At 57.7% G+C, this 13,828-nt stretch overlaps 1 protein-coding gene across 1 annotated transcript in view; it reads left to right on the top strand.

Moving 5' to 3' along the window:
* The window catches only part of CAMK2D (calcium/calmodulin dependent protein kinase II delta), a 93,706-nt gene that overhangs the window by 33,807 nt on the left and 46,071 nt on the right, over positions 1 to 13,828 (top strand). Inside the window, exon 3 of the mRNA XM_090290343.1 lies at positions 12,893 to 12,952. Within this exon, the coding sequence (XP_090146469.1) occupies positions 12,893 to 12,952 (60 nt within the window). The remainder of the gene's footprint in view (positions 1 to 12,892; positions 12,953 to 13,828) is intronic.

The following is a 13,828-nucleotide window of genomic DNA, read 5'->3' as shown; positions in this document are numbered from 1 at the left end:
AGGGTGGCTGCCGGCTTGTGTGGCTGATGAGCCCTCGGCACGTGCCTGCCCCGTGGAAACGGAAAGTAAATGCACGACACACACCAGGTTTCAAAAACGGCATACAGGGTAGCGTATTACTGTTTTTATATGGATTCATGTTGAAATGAGAACATTTTCTATATTTTTGATTAAATAAAACATGAGAATGGACCCACACAGGTCTCTGCTTTTTACTGTGGTTTGCGCGTGTGGCGTGTGTCAAATGTCTCTCTCAGTCCTGTTCTGACATAAACTTTGGCAAGTGATAGCCCGTGGGCCCTGTCTGCCCTGCTTTTACCTGGCCGGTGAGTTACAGATGATTTTCATGTTTTTAAAGCGTTGTTAATAAAAGTATTGTAACTGAGCCCGTTTGTGATAACAAGGCTGTGACACTGACCCTGTGGCCTTTACTTTGAAAAGCCGCTCATCCCCGTCCCGTCACGCCCCTCGCTCCCCAGCAGCTTCTCATTCCGCGGAAAGCACAGCTGTGAGGGGCCGACTAGCACAGGTGACGCCCAGTCGCTGGCCAAGTCACCAGAGTCCCCTTCGCGATGGAGGCGCCGGGTCTGCGGCGCGAGGAAAGAGGTCACTTGGGCAGGAAGAATGGTGGACATGTGACGTCCTTCCCACATCCCCCCCAAGAAAGTCTTGTCGTCTGGCCTGCTGGCAGTGTTGTCAGCCTCTACAGAGCCCCCGCCCACGGTCACCGCCCTCCCGGGGGCCACACCCAGGAGGTGGGCACAGCGGAGTGGGGGCCTCTCAGTCCAGCCCAGCTGAGCTGACTCAGAGGACAGGCTGCGGGGTCCTGACCCCTCCTAGCTCGGCTTCTCCTTCCAGCCGCCTGTGCCTCTCCTCCCTCCCCCTTCCTCAGGGGTGACCCCAGGGCCTTCCTTAGTAAGTGGGGGGCAGGCCCCACCCCCTCAGTCTGGCCCCAGAGAATCTGGCCTGCATGGGGCAGACAGGTGGGTGCCCAGTGTTCCCTTTGTTGGGAGGCAGGAATAAATAGAAGCTCTGATGGGTGACAGTGACATTAATTACCTGGCTCGTTCAGCGTGTGTCTGAAATGACAGGCTCTAGGTCCCTGGAGAGCCCTGGCCTGCAGGGCTCACTGTCCCGTAACCGAAAGGTTGCTGGTTCGATCCCTCCGGTCGGGGCATATGCAGGAGGCAGCCGGTCCGTGTCTCTCAAATGAAAATAAGATAAACCTTTTGAAAAAGAGATTCCCTGGAGAGAACAGCAGGGTTTTGAGCCGGGATGTGACCCAAACGACAGCGCTTTAGAGGACTTCATCTGAGAAGTGTGGGTGCTAGGACAAGTTTGTGAAAAGAGATGGTCACGTCCATCACATTTGTCACGAGCTGGGTTTTGTGGGCGACCCATAAATGGTGGTCGGGCTGGGAGTCCAGGACTTGAAATGGTCCAGCAGCTGCTCAGTCTCCTGGGCCCTTCCTGAGAGCTGGGCCGGGCCCCTGCCTTGCGCTCGCTCCCACAGGGGAGGCGCAGTGTCCTTCCTGGTGTCCCGCCCGTCCGTCCGGAGGGCTGCGCCCCTCCCCACTCCGCAGCCTCCACGCGCCAGCGGCACGGCTGAGCTGCTGCTGGCCCGGCGACTTGGCTGAGGCCACTTTCTCCTCTGAGCAGGGAGAGCGAGTGGCCCACTTCTACCAGGAGTCAGGAGGGAAGCTGCATTGGGTGGTCTTCCTGGGGACAGGTAGATGGCAGAGGTGACCTGGGGCCGCTTCTGTTTCCTTCAGAGTTTCATGTGGGTCTGTCTGGTTGGGAGGGAAGTGTTTTTATTTTCGTTGTTTCTGGATCTGAAGGAGTTGGTTAGTTGATTTTGTTATTTTCTGCTAAGGCGGGGAAGCCCTTGTTCCCAGGGCTGGAGAGCGTGGGGAGGGGGCCTGGGCTTCGGGTGAGGGGATCCAGCCAGTCCCGGCACGCTCCCGGAGCTGAGCCAGCCTGCTCGTACCCAGAGCCCGCAGGACAGAGGCTCTCTGTGTGTGCTGACTCTCAGCCCGGCGGGGTTCTCCTCCCTGGGGCTCACTGTGCGTCCGTGGGATTCACTTCAGTGTCCTCGGCAGACGCGACGCTGGGCAGCCGGTAGTTACGAGCTTGTGGAAGAGAACCTTTGACAGGGCAGGGACCTGGTGGCCTGTTTCCAGTTGGCAGGTTTGCTTAGGGTGTTTTATAAAAAGTAGTCTTGGTCGTGGTTGCCGTGGTCAGTCTCTCTGAAGCAGATTCAAGTTCAGCTGCTCATTGAGGATCATACTCCGTGTTTCCACAGAACGATTTTGTAAAATTCGGTATGCGGAAAGGAGCAGATGGAGGTGTCGTGGACGGGCAGGAACGGAGGATGCCCAGCACACAGTCGGTGGGAACGGCATAGCAGACAGAACTGGCCGCTGGCCCCAGCCCTGAGGTCCCAGGCCTCAGCCACAGTATAAAAGCGCCTGAAAGGTGCCGGAGAGAGTGACTTCTGAAAGCGAAGCCATAGTAAGGACAGCTGCATAGGAATGAGCTTCTTAATACAAGGTTTTGTTCCAGCAATTTGGTCTCTACATTCAAAATACTCTGTGTATACTCTGTACGGAGTCCCTGCAGTGCGTTGTTACCTTCCATCAGCCCGGGGTCCCCGTCCGGATGGGACCGAGATGATCACTGGCCATGCAGTCACTTGTGGGGCGCAGAGGGAGCCTGGACAGCGGGGCCGCAGGGCCGGGAGCAGAGCGGCCTGTGGGCTGGGACAGGTCCGAGTCACCTGATAAGCCGTGGACTGCGTGCCGGGTTGTCCACAACACGTACTTAAACGGCGGGGTTCTCTGAGAACACACGGTCCGGAAAGCGAGTCTTTGTCCTGCGGGCACCTGCGTGCTGCTGTAGATAATACATGAGGAAGGGCTGTCAGGTGGGCAGAGAAAAGCGGCCTGTCGCGCGGGGACCTTTAGTCTCACGCACATGAGAGAGGGAGCTCTGCCTCTGCCTCAGTCTGGAAAACACCCTCTTCAGCCCTGACTCTTCAGGCTGGTTTCTTCATCAGCCTCCTGCCCCGACCCACACCAGCGGGCGGGCCCGGGAGCACGGCACCTGTGCTCCCAGGTGGTGAGTCCCTGTCTTTCTGTTCTTATTAGATTAGTGTAACCTTTAGCACTAAAAACATACCAGACATTTGCCGTTTCCTAGACGCAGCTGGTAATACTGACCTCATCGGGCCACGTGTAGACGCAGCCACTGGCCCATCAGACACATGTCTAGAATGACATAATCCCCAGCGGCATGTGCGTGGGTACCAAATACTCATGAAGCATCACCTGTTTATAGGAAGGGCTGGCACACCCCACGCCCACTGGGTGCAGACTGGGTGATGGCGCACGTGCTCCTGATTTACTGGCTGCCGCGCGGAAGGGGACGTGAATGTACCTGGGAAGCCGTGCGAGACGTCTGAGGTGGAAGAAGAGCGCAGCGCAGCGCAGTTCGGCGCTGTGGCCAGTTTACCTCGGTAGAGAAGGAGCTGCCTGGCTGTGGGGCTGCTTCCTGTCTCGGGCGGCGTCAGACAGGCGTGCTGGCTAGGCCATGGGGAGCATGGGCTGGAGACGAGGGGATGCGCGTTTGCTTTCCCGTCTATGGACTGTTTGATTTGGTTCTGCACTAAGTATATTTGTGGAGTGTTTTAGATTTAAACATGAAGCCCTGGCGGGGAACACACGCCGTGCACAGCAGTGACCCTGACAGGCAGCGTTCACAGGGAGGCACGGCTGTGTCTCTGCGGCGTGCGCTCCGCACCAGGTGATCGCAGAAGCCCGGCCGCGGAGGCCCCTGAGGTCCCCGCTTTGCAGGTGTGACTCGGAGGCGCAGGTGGCATGGTGGCTGCGTGTCCCCGCTGTGGGGGCAGGGGCCCACCGAGGGCGCGGCCACTTACCGAGGAGGCCCTGCACTGTGCTCGCCGTCTGTGAGCAGGAGGAAGGCGGAGGTGGTTCTTCCATCCTGTGACTTAGGAGTTTTCAAGGAGGAATGGGCTGTTCGATGAATTCCGAGGACTCGTATTTGAGGGAGTCGTTTCCAGGGGAAAAAGTCAGCTGTGCTTTGGCATGTTTTTGTAGGTACTTCAAAGCAGAGGTATTATGTGACTCATTTCTCTTGAGAACTGGCCAGGATAGTAAGAAACTGTCCTTCTCATATTTTCCAGGATCATCGGTGGGTTGAGAGACGCTAACAAGTGATTTTCTCTCTTGCAACAGTTATCCGGGCACAGAAAGGAGAGCAGTCGCCTCTGGGCCAGGGCTCTGAATGCCGTTCAGAACAGTGACCCCCGTTCAGCACAGGGTCGCGCAGCTGCGGGACCAGTGAGCACACAGGGGCAGCTGGCGTTCCGTGGCGTGGGCCGTGCGGCTCGGCAGCAGGCGGGAACGCTGGTGAGAACCCGCCCGTGGCCCTGCTGGGCAGAGCCCGCCTGTCCGTGCGGCGCCCGCGGCTGTGGGGATACGGGTGACACGCACTCCAGTCAGAGCCGCTGGCGTCGCCTCACTGAGCTCGGAGAGCGCGGCGCGCACATCCCAGAGGCAGAACCTCATTCCTAGAAACACCTGCTTTTGGGGAAATAAGCATTTTTTTAGTGGGCGGCAGGCTGCCTCTTATTCTCAATTATTAGATTCTCAGAACGTAAGCGCACCGGGGCCCTTAACTGCAAGAGCGGAAAGCATTCACGAAAGCGTGTACTGATGCTTCATTAATAAATCAGCGGCGGCTCAGAAACTAGATCTTCCTTTTCCTGAGGGCCTTAATGTGTCTCCATGGTTCTCGGGGTCAGGGAACCACTGAGGTTCGAGGTCAGACGGTATCAGGTGGTGCTTCCGTTTTCCGGACAGACTGGCCGGTTCGGACACCCCTGGACGAGCCCACCTGGCGTGCGTGGTGAATACACCAGTTATCCTCACGCAGGGTCTGAGAGGCCCACAGACAGGAGAGGTTTGCGCACAGCGGGGAGGCTTTGGCCTCTGCTGGGGACGCTGCTCTGCCGTGACCGGGGCAGGGAGAGCGGGCCAGGACAGCGCGTCTGCGTGGGCTCTGGCGTGCTCCGCCGTGTGCTCTTGTAGCAGGCGACGTCTTCCACGCTGGGCGCGTCGTAGTAGGTCCGCGGTTCAGCCCTTTCATCTCCGATGTAAACTGGTTACTGATGTTCTGTGGCTTACCAAAACATACATTTTTTGCCACTATGACAAAAAAAAAAAAGAAAACAGGTGTGATTTTGAGTCGCTCCCGCGGGGACGGCTGTGGCTGTGCTGGCTGTGGTCCCTGTCGCTAGACGGCCTGAGGGAGAAGAGGGCCGTGCCCCGACGGATCGGCCCGGCGTTGCGTGCCCCAAGAATTCTGGCAGCACGCCTGGGAGAAATACCTGTCACAGGTCTTAAAATTAGAAGAGGGTATATCGGCGGTATAAGGAAGTCTGAAACATGCCCTTTGGATGGTCCCCAACAGCTTTAATTTAGACCCGTGAGAACATTTTACTGGTAATGAGATACTGTTATTTCTGTACTTCTTTGGGTTATAGCCACATCCGACCTCACAACTCGCAGAACGTGCTTTTCAAGTCCTAGGTCCTGAGCAGCAATTTCCAGCGAAACCCCGTTAACCGTCTTGAATCCCAACGGTCCCATCCCAGGTGAAACCCAAGGAGCAGCAGGAACGGAGACCGGAGGAGCTGACGCTGCCTCCTCTGCCGCCTGCTTCCTTCGCTGGTGCTTCCATTTGCTCTGGGTCAGAACCAGAGGAGTGTTTGCGTCTGAGCAAGTGAGTTGCTGATCTGTGCAAGGGCTTACCTGAAGCTTCCGAGGCAAGGCAGGGTTTTCTGGGTCCTCTCCAAATACCTTGCACCAATAAAGTCTCAAAAACTCTGTTAACGTTTTGGAATTTAGCCAAACCAGCCAAATCTGTCTTTGGTTTCTTGACCTGCAGGTGGCTGGTCTCCTAGGGATTTCCTGTGGGGCCTTTGGAGCCCACCAGCTGTACAGGTGCTCCTTCCGACCATGAAGTAAGGGCGCTCTCAGGAGGCCTGCTGCCCCAGGACGCTGAGTGGATGGAGCTGCTCCTCGGGCCCCTTACTCAGAGCCCTTCCTGGCCCGCCCGCTGCGTGGCAGACGGCGTGGCCGTCGGGCTCAGCGCAGAGCCCACACGCAGCCGCTGCAGACGGGCTTTGTTTGTTTTCCACGTCTCCGGTGTGTCAGAGGGCGCGCGTGGTTTCCTGTGGTTTTCCTGTGGTTCCTGCCTGAACGAGGAAGTGGAAGTTGTCATGAACCCTGTGACTCCGGGAAAACCATCTTGAGCCATTCTGCAAATTGTTACTGCGACTTGAAGTGAGAGTCTTTTGAACAATGGTCAGTGTAGGCAGTCTCCCTGAGAACAGCGCAAATCTCATACACACACGGTTGTGCAGGGGTGGTGCGTGCATGCGTGTTTCCTGTAAGTACTGAGCACGGCAGGCACTGACTGATGGAAAGCGTCGGAATCTAGCGTGGCTCCAAGCGTTCTCAGGCAGAAGGCTGTGGACATGTAGTTCGTGAGTGAGAGCATTGAATTGATTTTAATTGTTTTAACTGTATTTTATCAGGAGGATGGAGGACACTTTTGTCCTCAGATAGGATTGAACGGGTGTCTCGTAGGAATGGAAGGCCCGTGGCCAGCAGATGGCTCTTGGGCAGCCGCCTGGCAGGAAGTCATAGAACTCAGCGCTGGAGACAGGTTTTCCTTAGAGAACGAGAGTCCGGGACTGGGACACTTAGCGAGGGCTCGTCAGTTGTTCCGCGGCTCTGAGCAGCCTCTGAGGCCTTGCCTATGTGATCATCTCATGCAGGACAGGCATTTCATTAAAGTGCAAAGCAGAGCCCTGCTCACTGGCCACACCTCCCGGAGCGGTCAGTGCAGTGTGGCTGGTGCCCTGGGGTCTCTGCCGCTCAGGACCGTGTGCGCACCGTCTCTGGCCTGGAGGGGCTGCGGCCCGGGAAGTCTGCTCAGCGTCACACTGAAAGGCTCTCGTCCTAAGAGTCCGGGCCGCCGCTGTGCCCTCGGGGACCCTGTAAGCCCTGCGGGGCTGCGGGGGCCTGGGGCGGGGCTCAAGGTCTTTGCAGGTTTATGTCAAAATTCTCATCTGCTCAAGGAAGAAAGTGATTCCAGAAGTGACCTTTATCCTTCCTTCTTAAATCTAACGGTAAACGCATGGTAGGTGTGATAAATGCCCTCTGTGAAGACGACTGGAGTCTGGTCCCAAAGAAGCATAGGCGTCGTGATGGCATTTAGAAAGGGAACCTCAGACCTTGGCTGTTGTGTTATTAGCAAAACAGGGAGGAGTATGTGTTCTTCTTGGAACCGGCGCCCGCGGATGTTTCTCCAGAGGCCTGGGAAGGGTGCGGAGGCTGACATTGCGGAGGGGCGCCGGGCGCCGCCCCTTCCTCCTCGCTGGAGGGCTTTACTGGTACCAGAGAGAGGGGAGGGGGAGAGACGTTGATATGCTCTAGCATCAAGTGCATTTTAGTGATTTGGCTTCATTCATTATTCATTAATTTATCAGTTTAAATTATAATTTTGAAAGACAATAACGGGCCATGTTTTAGTTAAGTGTTTATCTCTCTGGGTTTCCAAAGGTATCTGTTATTTATTCCAGAAAATGGATTGGTTTCATGCCTATGTTGACGTAAAACTAAAACGTCCCTGCTCAAACCTTTTTACAGCATTACTGGTTTTTGCTCAGGTTCCCACTCTGTAGACGTTGTATCTTCCATGCACTTGCGTGGGTTTCCTGTCAGGCCCCTGGGCAGGTGACGCGTGTGTCGCAGGCCCGGGAGGTCCCTGTGGGGCCTGGGGGACGGGGACGGGCGCTTTGGGAAGGACCTGCAGAGCCCTCCCTCCCTGGCCGCTCGCCTGGCGCCGGCAAAGGGGAGCCGCACGGCCTCTCCCGCCTGCAGGCCTGCGTGCCTGAGCTGGGCTGGCTCCGCTGCGGCTCAGACGGGAGGGGCAGGCCTGTCCTTCCGGGGACCCCATGCCCACAGCGCCGTGGTTGACCCTGACCTCCAGGCTTGGATCTGCTCAGTTTATTTTCAGAAGAAATGACAGCATGGCACGCTGGGGCCTGGATGGCATTTCTGGACTGGAGAGTGACATTATTTTCCCGACAAATAGGATTTGGCATTTTAAGTGGATTTTTGGTAACTATTTCTGCAGCTTCTCCAGTTCTGTCCTCATACTATTGTCCACTTCATTGCTCTAAACTAACACACTAGCCAGCACTTTCGTATTGCTCGCTGTGTGCCAGGCAGTAGTCTGTTTTTATGTGTGAAAGTCTTAACCGCTCCGCAAAGCGAGACTGTTAATTTCCCAGTTTATGGAAGAGACTGTGCAATGAGGTCGCAGCCCCAGGGCACAGACCTGGGGGGCAGAGCTGATACTGGAGCCCAGGCTGTGTGTGCCCTCCCCCACCGCGTGCTGCCTGTCCCTTCCGCTGTCCCGTGGGATCCACGCGCTCTGCTGCAGGCAGCCCTGCCCTCCCAGCCCAGGAGTGACCGGCTTGCAGCTGAGGTCCTCGTCCTCGGCAGGCGCGCTGGACTCTGCCCTCCCCACGCGCCCCAGCGCGCGTTCTGACCCACGAGTGCTGCTTGGGCTGTCCTTTTCGTCGCCTGACGGGAGACCCCAGCCAGTCTTCAAAGCCAGGTCGGACTCCCTCTCCTTCCCGCCCTGTGGTGAGATGGTCCTCCTCTCGCACCGTGTCCCCGCGGTGCCTGAGGTGTGATTCCCTGCTGCCACTTCTCGTCCTGGTGCTGTCCTCTGGGCTGGCTTTGTCTGTGGTCAGGGGCCCGCCCCACCCCCGCTGGGCCCTGAGCACAGCGGGCACAGGCGACGCGTGACAGAGCGCCCCCGTCTTGCTGCAGTCGCCAGTGAATCAGTGCACACGCAGACCTGCAGGAGTGTAGAGGGTGCCCCGTGCCCTCCCCTGGGAGCCCCGCGTGGCCACGTCCGGGTCACATTTCCTGTGCAGGTGGGGCAGGGACACCAGGCGCCCCGCTCACGTGTGCCGGTCTCTCTCATGGCAGGTGACAGCAGGTGGCGGAGGGCGAGTGCACCCCGCCCGTTTGCTGGCGCGGCTGCCAGTGAATGCCCAGAGCAGGAGCAGTGACGGGGGCGGGCTGCGGTTACGGTGCGCTGCTCCTCGTCCCTGGGCTCGGCTTAGTTGAGAGAATCAGTTCCGCATGTCGGTGAGCAGCAAGGGGCTGGTTCCCCAGCACCCCCTTTATTCTGGTTTCTGACTGTGGATCGTCTGCCTCGAATGTGCAGGGAAACTGGCAGAGGGCTGACACGGAGGAAGTGGGGCGCTCGGTGCCTCAGGGCGGCCTGACGTCCCTGCTGTGGCCCTGGGTGGCTGGGTGACCCCCTCGGCCGGCAGCTGGAGAGGGTTCGAGTTTAACTCGTAGCTCAGTAATAGCGGTAGAGGGCACTCTTCTGGTGAGTGCGGCACTAAACGCGGAGGTGGTGACTTCTGACCTCAGCCCACATGGGGGGGGGGGGGCGGGGGCCCTGGCTGAGGGCCCGGCCATGAGGGAGGCGGGAGGCACGCGTGGCCAGCCCCTGAGGTCAGCCAGGGATCCGAATTAAACCCGAGTCAGAACAGTGAGTGGTGACCTGCAGTTTAACAAAAGTAATGGAGCTGTATTTTTAAGTTTGTAGAAATCTGAGTGCACTTTTCCTCAGATGCCCTATTCTGGTTTTAGAGCAGTTTCTACCTAGAAATTACTGAGAGGAAACCTAATCCATAAAAAACAACATGTTGTTCTTCCTCCTGTATCAAAGCAGCTCAAACCTGCGCTCGGGGTCTGTGGTGGAGGCTTCCCCGTCTGGAACATGATTCGGCCCCTGCGGCTCTGTCCTGTGAGCCCACTGGAGGTGGAGCCGTTATCCTGGGGCGTCCGGGCCACGCGGGGCTTCCCCAGGCCCCCACGCTGGCCCCCTGCTCCACCCCTGGGTAGAGCATCTCCTTCGTCTGCAGCTGCCCCGGACCTAGGGACACAGCCCCTGGAGTCCCAAAACTGCTCCGCCAGCGTGGAAGCCGGGACAGGCTGCTGCAGACGGGGCGCGTCGCTTGGCTTGGTTTAAGCGAAAGTTACCTAAACAGGAGATTCCTCCACGTTTCAGTTGCCAGTGAAATCTCAGTGGAGGGTCCGGCTGAAGGCGGGCTCCGGGTGTCCGCCCATGACTCTGCCCCTCCACGCTGGCCACCTGTGTCTGCAGCGTGGACGAGCTCAGGCTAAGCTGAGACCCAGGGCGACAGCAGGGCCAGCGGGAGGGGTCCTCACACCGCGGAGGAGCCGGCTCTCTCGGGCTCCGTCACGCCCGCAGCTTTTACGTTGGAAACGACCGTTTATACTGAAGCAGAGCACACCGGAGGGGACTCTGCAGGCCCGGGTAGGTTTGTGACAGAACAGTGTGTGCGACGGGGGACGCTCCCGCTGCAGGCGGGGTGCTCAGTGCTGTGTGTGGCGTTTGTACGGAGCTTGTCTTCACCGTCACCGCCAGTCTGGTCCTCCGCGGGGCTGCTTCAGCCGTGTTGTTAACGGGCTCCGTCTCGCCTGCGGAAGGAAAACGGCCGCTGTTCCCAGCGAGCACCTGAGACGCCCCCGTGGACGGTCTGAGCGGGTCCTGGAGCGCGGTGGCTGTGGCCCAGAGACGCCCCTCCCTCGTCCCTCTGCCTGGGGGAGGGGGTGCCAGACGCCGCTGCGGCCTCCGGGACGTCGGAGGTCCTGCTGCGATGGGGCTGGCGTTCCTTACTGGGCCTTGATTTCCAGTTTGCATTCAGAGGATTGGGCTTAGATTTTTGAACTATTTTGAAATAAGTATTGTCAAACTTAATGTTGTAACTTAAAAAATTTGACTTCCCCTTTTTCGTGGTTGTGGGATATGACTTACTGTTTCCTTTTTATGTTACTCATTTCTTAACCAAGATCGCAGAGGCGGGGATGGGAACAGGACGAGTCTGCACGGTGGGCGTCCAGGAAACTGCAGAGGGAAGGAACGGGCCCGGGCAGGGGCAGGCACGCTGGGAGCAGGGGCGGGGGTCGCCGCCCTCGTGCTCAGGCTCTGCGACACCTCTGAGCTCCAGGGTGGTCCTAGGCCTGGCCCGCGGTGAGCGGGAGCCCCCTTCCCTAAGGAAATGCATGTGGCATGTGGCCCCAGCACCCCGCAGTGCTCGGGGTCCGGGCAGGGGGCACCCTCATGGTTCGGCCTCCTCGGTTCTGTTCACAGCCCTTGTGACTCAGGGACGGGCGGCCGTGTGTCCATGGGGGCTGACACACACGTTTTGGCCGCGCGCTCTCTCCCCTGGAGACGCCCCGCGGGCAGGCCGGTCCTGGGTGGGGCGGGGTGTCGCTGGGACTGAGTTTCTTAGAAACTGAACAGATGTGAACAGGTTGAGGATCAGGTCGGGCTGGTTGTCGGCAGAAGTGACAGGAGCAGGATGGACCCGCCCCCCAGCCATTGCAGATCTGAGGGCTGACGTCAGGCCAGGCGCAGGGCCTGGGCGCTGAGGAGGGCTGGGGCAGGGCCGGGGCGCAGCCACCCGCCCACCTGCACGCGGGCCGGCGCAGCTCCAGGACCGCCCTGCGAGTCCCAGGTGGGCGTCTGCCTGTGGGGGCACCCAGGCCTTCCTCAGGCTCCCCTGTGCCTGCACCTGTGCAGGTGTGTCCGGGGCCATCTGGCTGACCAGTCGTGGCAGGAGCTCCCCCCCGCCCCCGCCACTGCCCAACCCCCCTGGCTTTGCCTGTGCTGTGTGGCGGGCAGGGGGCAGACTGCTCCCGGGGCCTCACTGAGGGACAGCAGCGGTGCTAGGGATGGTGACGGACGTCCTCTCAGTAAGGAAGCGCTGACTGCGGCCGCTCCCCCAGGAGGGGACACGGCTGAGGCTGTGCTAAGTCCTTCACACGCTTCTCTTGGTGCTATTATTAGCACTACATACGTTTAAAGTAGTTTCCTAAATTACACGACCTCAAATGGGATAGAGAAAATGATTTTAGGCATAGATAGACATGTGCATGTTTGTACATATGCATGTGTGTCGATGAGATCCGTGTGTGCACACGCATTGCACACGGGAGGAAAGAGGATACTGATTAAATGGGTGAGGTAGTAAGAAGAGTTGTATCTGGATCAGTTGTGTACACATGTTTTTATTTCTTTTTCTCCAAGTTTTTTGTTCTTGCCTCTGCTGTTACTTCGTGCTCGGGTTGCGGCTTTGGCTAGGGTTGTCTGCGTGGCCCGTGATGGGGGAGCCGGAGAGCATCACGTGGTCCCTGAGGTGCACTTTCCAGGGCCCGCGTCCCGCCCCAGACATGGCTTGGGCGAAGGGGGGCAAAGGGGAGCCTGCAGGCTGGGCCTGGGCACATGCCTGGTGTAAGGAAGAGGAGGGGACAGCGGTGTGAAGTGCGGCCGGCGGGAACGGGGCAGCCAGGGACGTGTCTCTGCCTGGGACCGGCCGTGGCATCCAGGTCACCGGGCCCGCCGGCACTGGTGGCCGGGTCGCACCCCACGCGGCGCGCGCCGGGGCCCCCGTCTCACTGTGCTGCGGTAGCGCATGCTCCACACAGAGATGCCACAGAGCTTGTCTTCTGCCACGTTCCCTGTGGTCCAGCCTCGGGCCAGTGAAGAAGAAAGAAGATTGATTAGATGGTTAAAGGCCACGTTGTGTTCACGAAATTCCAAATTCAGACTTTAAATTTGGTTTTTGAAGAGAAACCAAAGGGTAGTCCCTGTGCTGGCTCTGTGCCGTTCGGGGGCACCGTTTACTGTCTCTCCGTCTTCTTGGTCAAAGTCGTGACTTATTTTCCTATTTTTGTTTTTTTGACAGATCATCAGAAACTGGAAAGGGAAGCTAGAATCTGCCGTCTGCTGAAGCACCCCAATATCGGTAAGGAAGCGCTCCCCGTGGATTTAAGTGCTCAGCGAAAGCGTGAGCGTTCGGGGCAAAGGCCATAGCACCTCTCGGCGCGTCTCCTGCCCGCAGGGCCTCCGAGGCGCAGCCCGGGCTTCCACACGTTCTCACGGTCGGTCTGCTCCCGCTGCTCCTTCTTGTTCGTTTCCTGTGGTGCCAGCGACGAAGGCCCCCTAGTTCTCGGCTGAACGCTAAGTTCACGGGTGTTGTTTTCGTCTATTTACTGTTTTCTCTACTACAGTTGTCCCACTTTTTCCACCATTGCTCCTCCAAATTCATTGTTTTTTTAGTAACTTATACAGGAGAAAGGTAAAGCTTGCATATAAAACTGTAGATTCAAGATAATATTTTAAATTCTTTTAATTGGTGAATTTGGATCTGAGTCCATCTGTTACTGCTTCCTTTGTAAATAAATAATTTTTCCATGTATCAGTGAAAAGTCTGCTGCTGGCTTGTCAGATGTAGTTGGGTTTTATGTGAAACTACACAGGAAAATGGTCTTTCTGTTACGAAAGGAGGACATTTGTGAGTCGCCTTATTGGAAGCCACTTCGCTCTTCCAGTGCATACTATTCATTCAAATGTATCTCCTCATTTCCCTACTAACTCTGCTTGTTTGCACCTTGTCCCATCTGTGCCGTGTTAAGGCTGGAGTCCCCAGCAGAGTCCTGGAAGTCGACAGCGGTCTCTTGGGCTCAGAATTATGCCCTAAATGGGAACTTTAAAGGAAAATACTTACAGCCATTGCCAGTACCTTGCTTCTTGTTAATCTGTATCTTGGGCTTGAGTTACACAGAATCCCCTCCTTCTCCCAGGCCTCACCCCTCAGGGACAGCTTACATAGCCAGGAAGC

This window comes from Furipterus horrens, unplaced genomic scaffold (genome assembly GCF_987537825.1).
Source record: "Furipterus horrens unplaced genomic scaffold, mFurHor1.1.pri manual_scaffold_10, whole genome shotgun sequence".
Lineage (NCBI taxonomy): Eukaryota > Metazoa > Chordata > Mammalia > Chiroptera > Furipteridae > Furipterus > Furipterus horrens.
The sequence above is the reverse complement of the archived record's forward strand: the minus strand, read 5'-3'. Positions and strand labels throughout refer to the sequence as shown.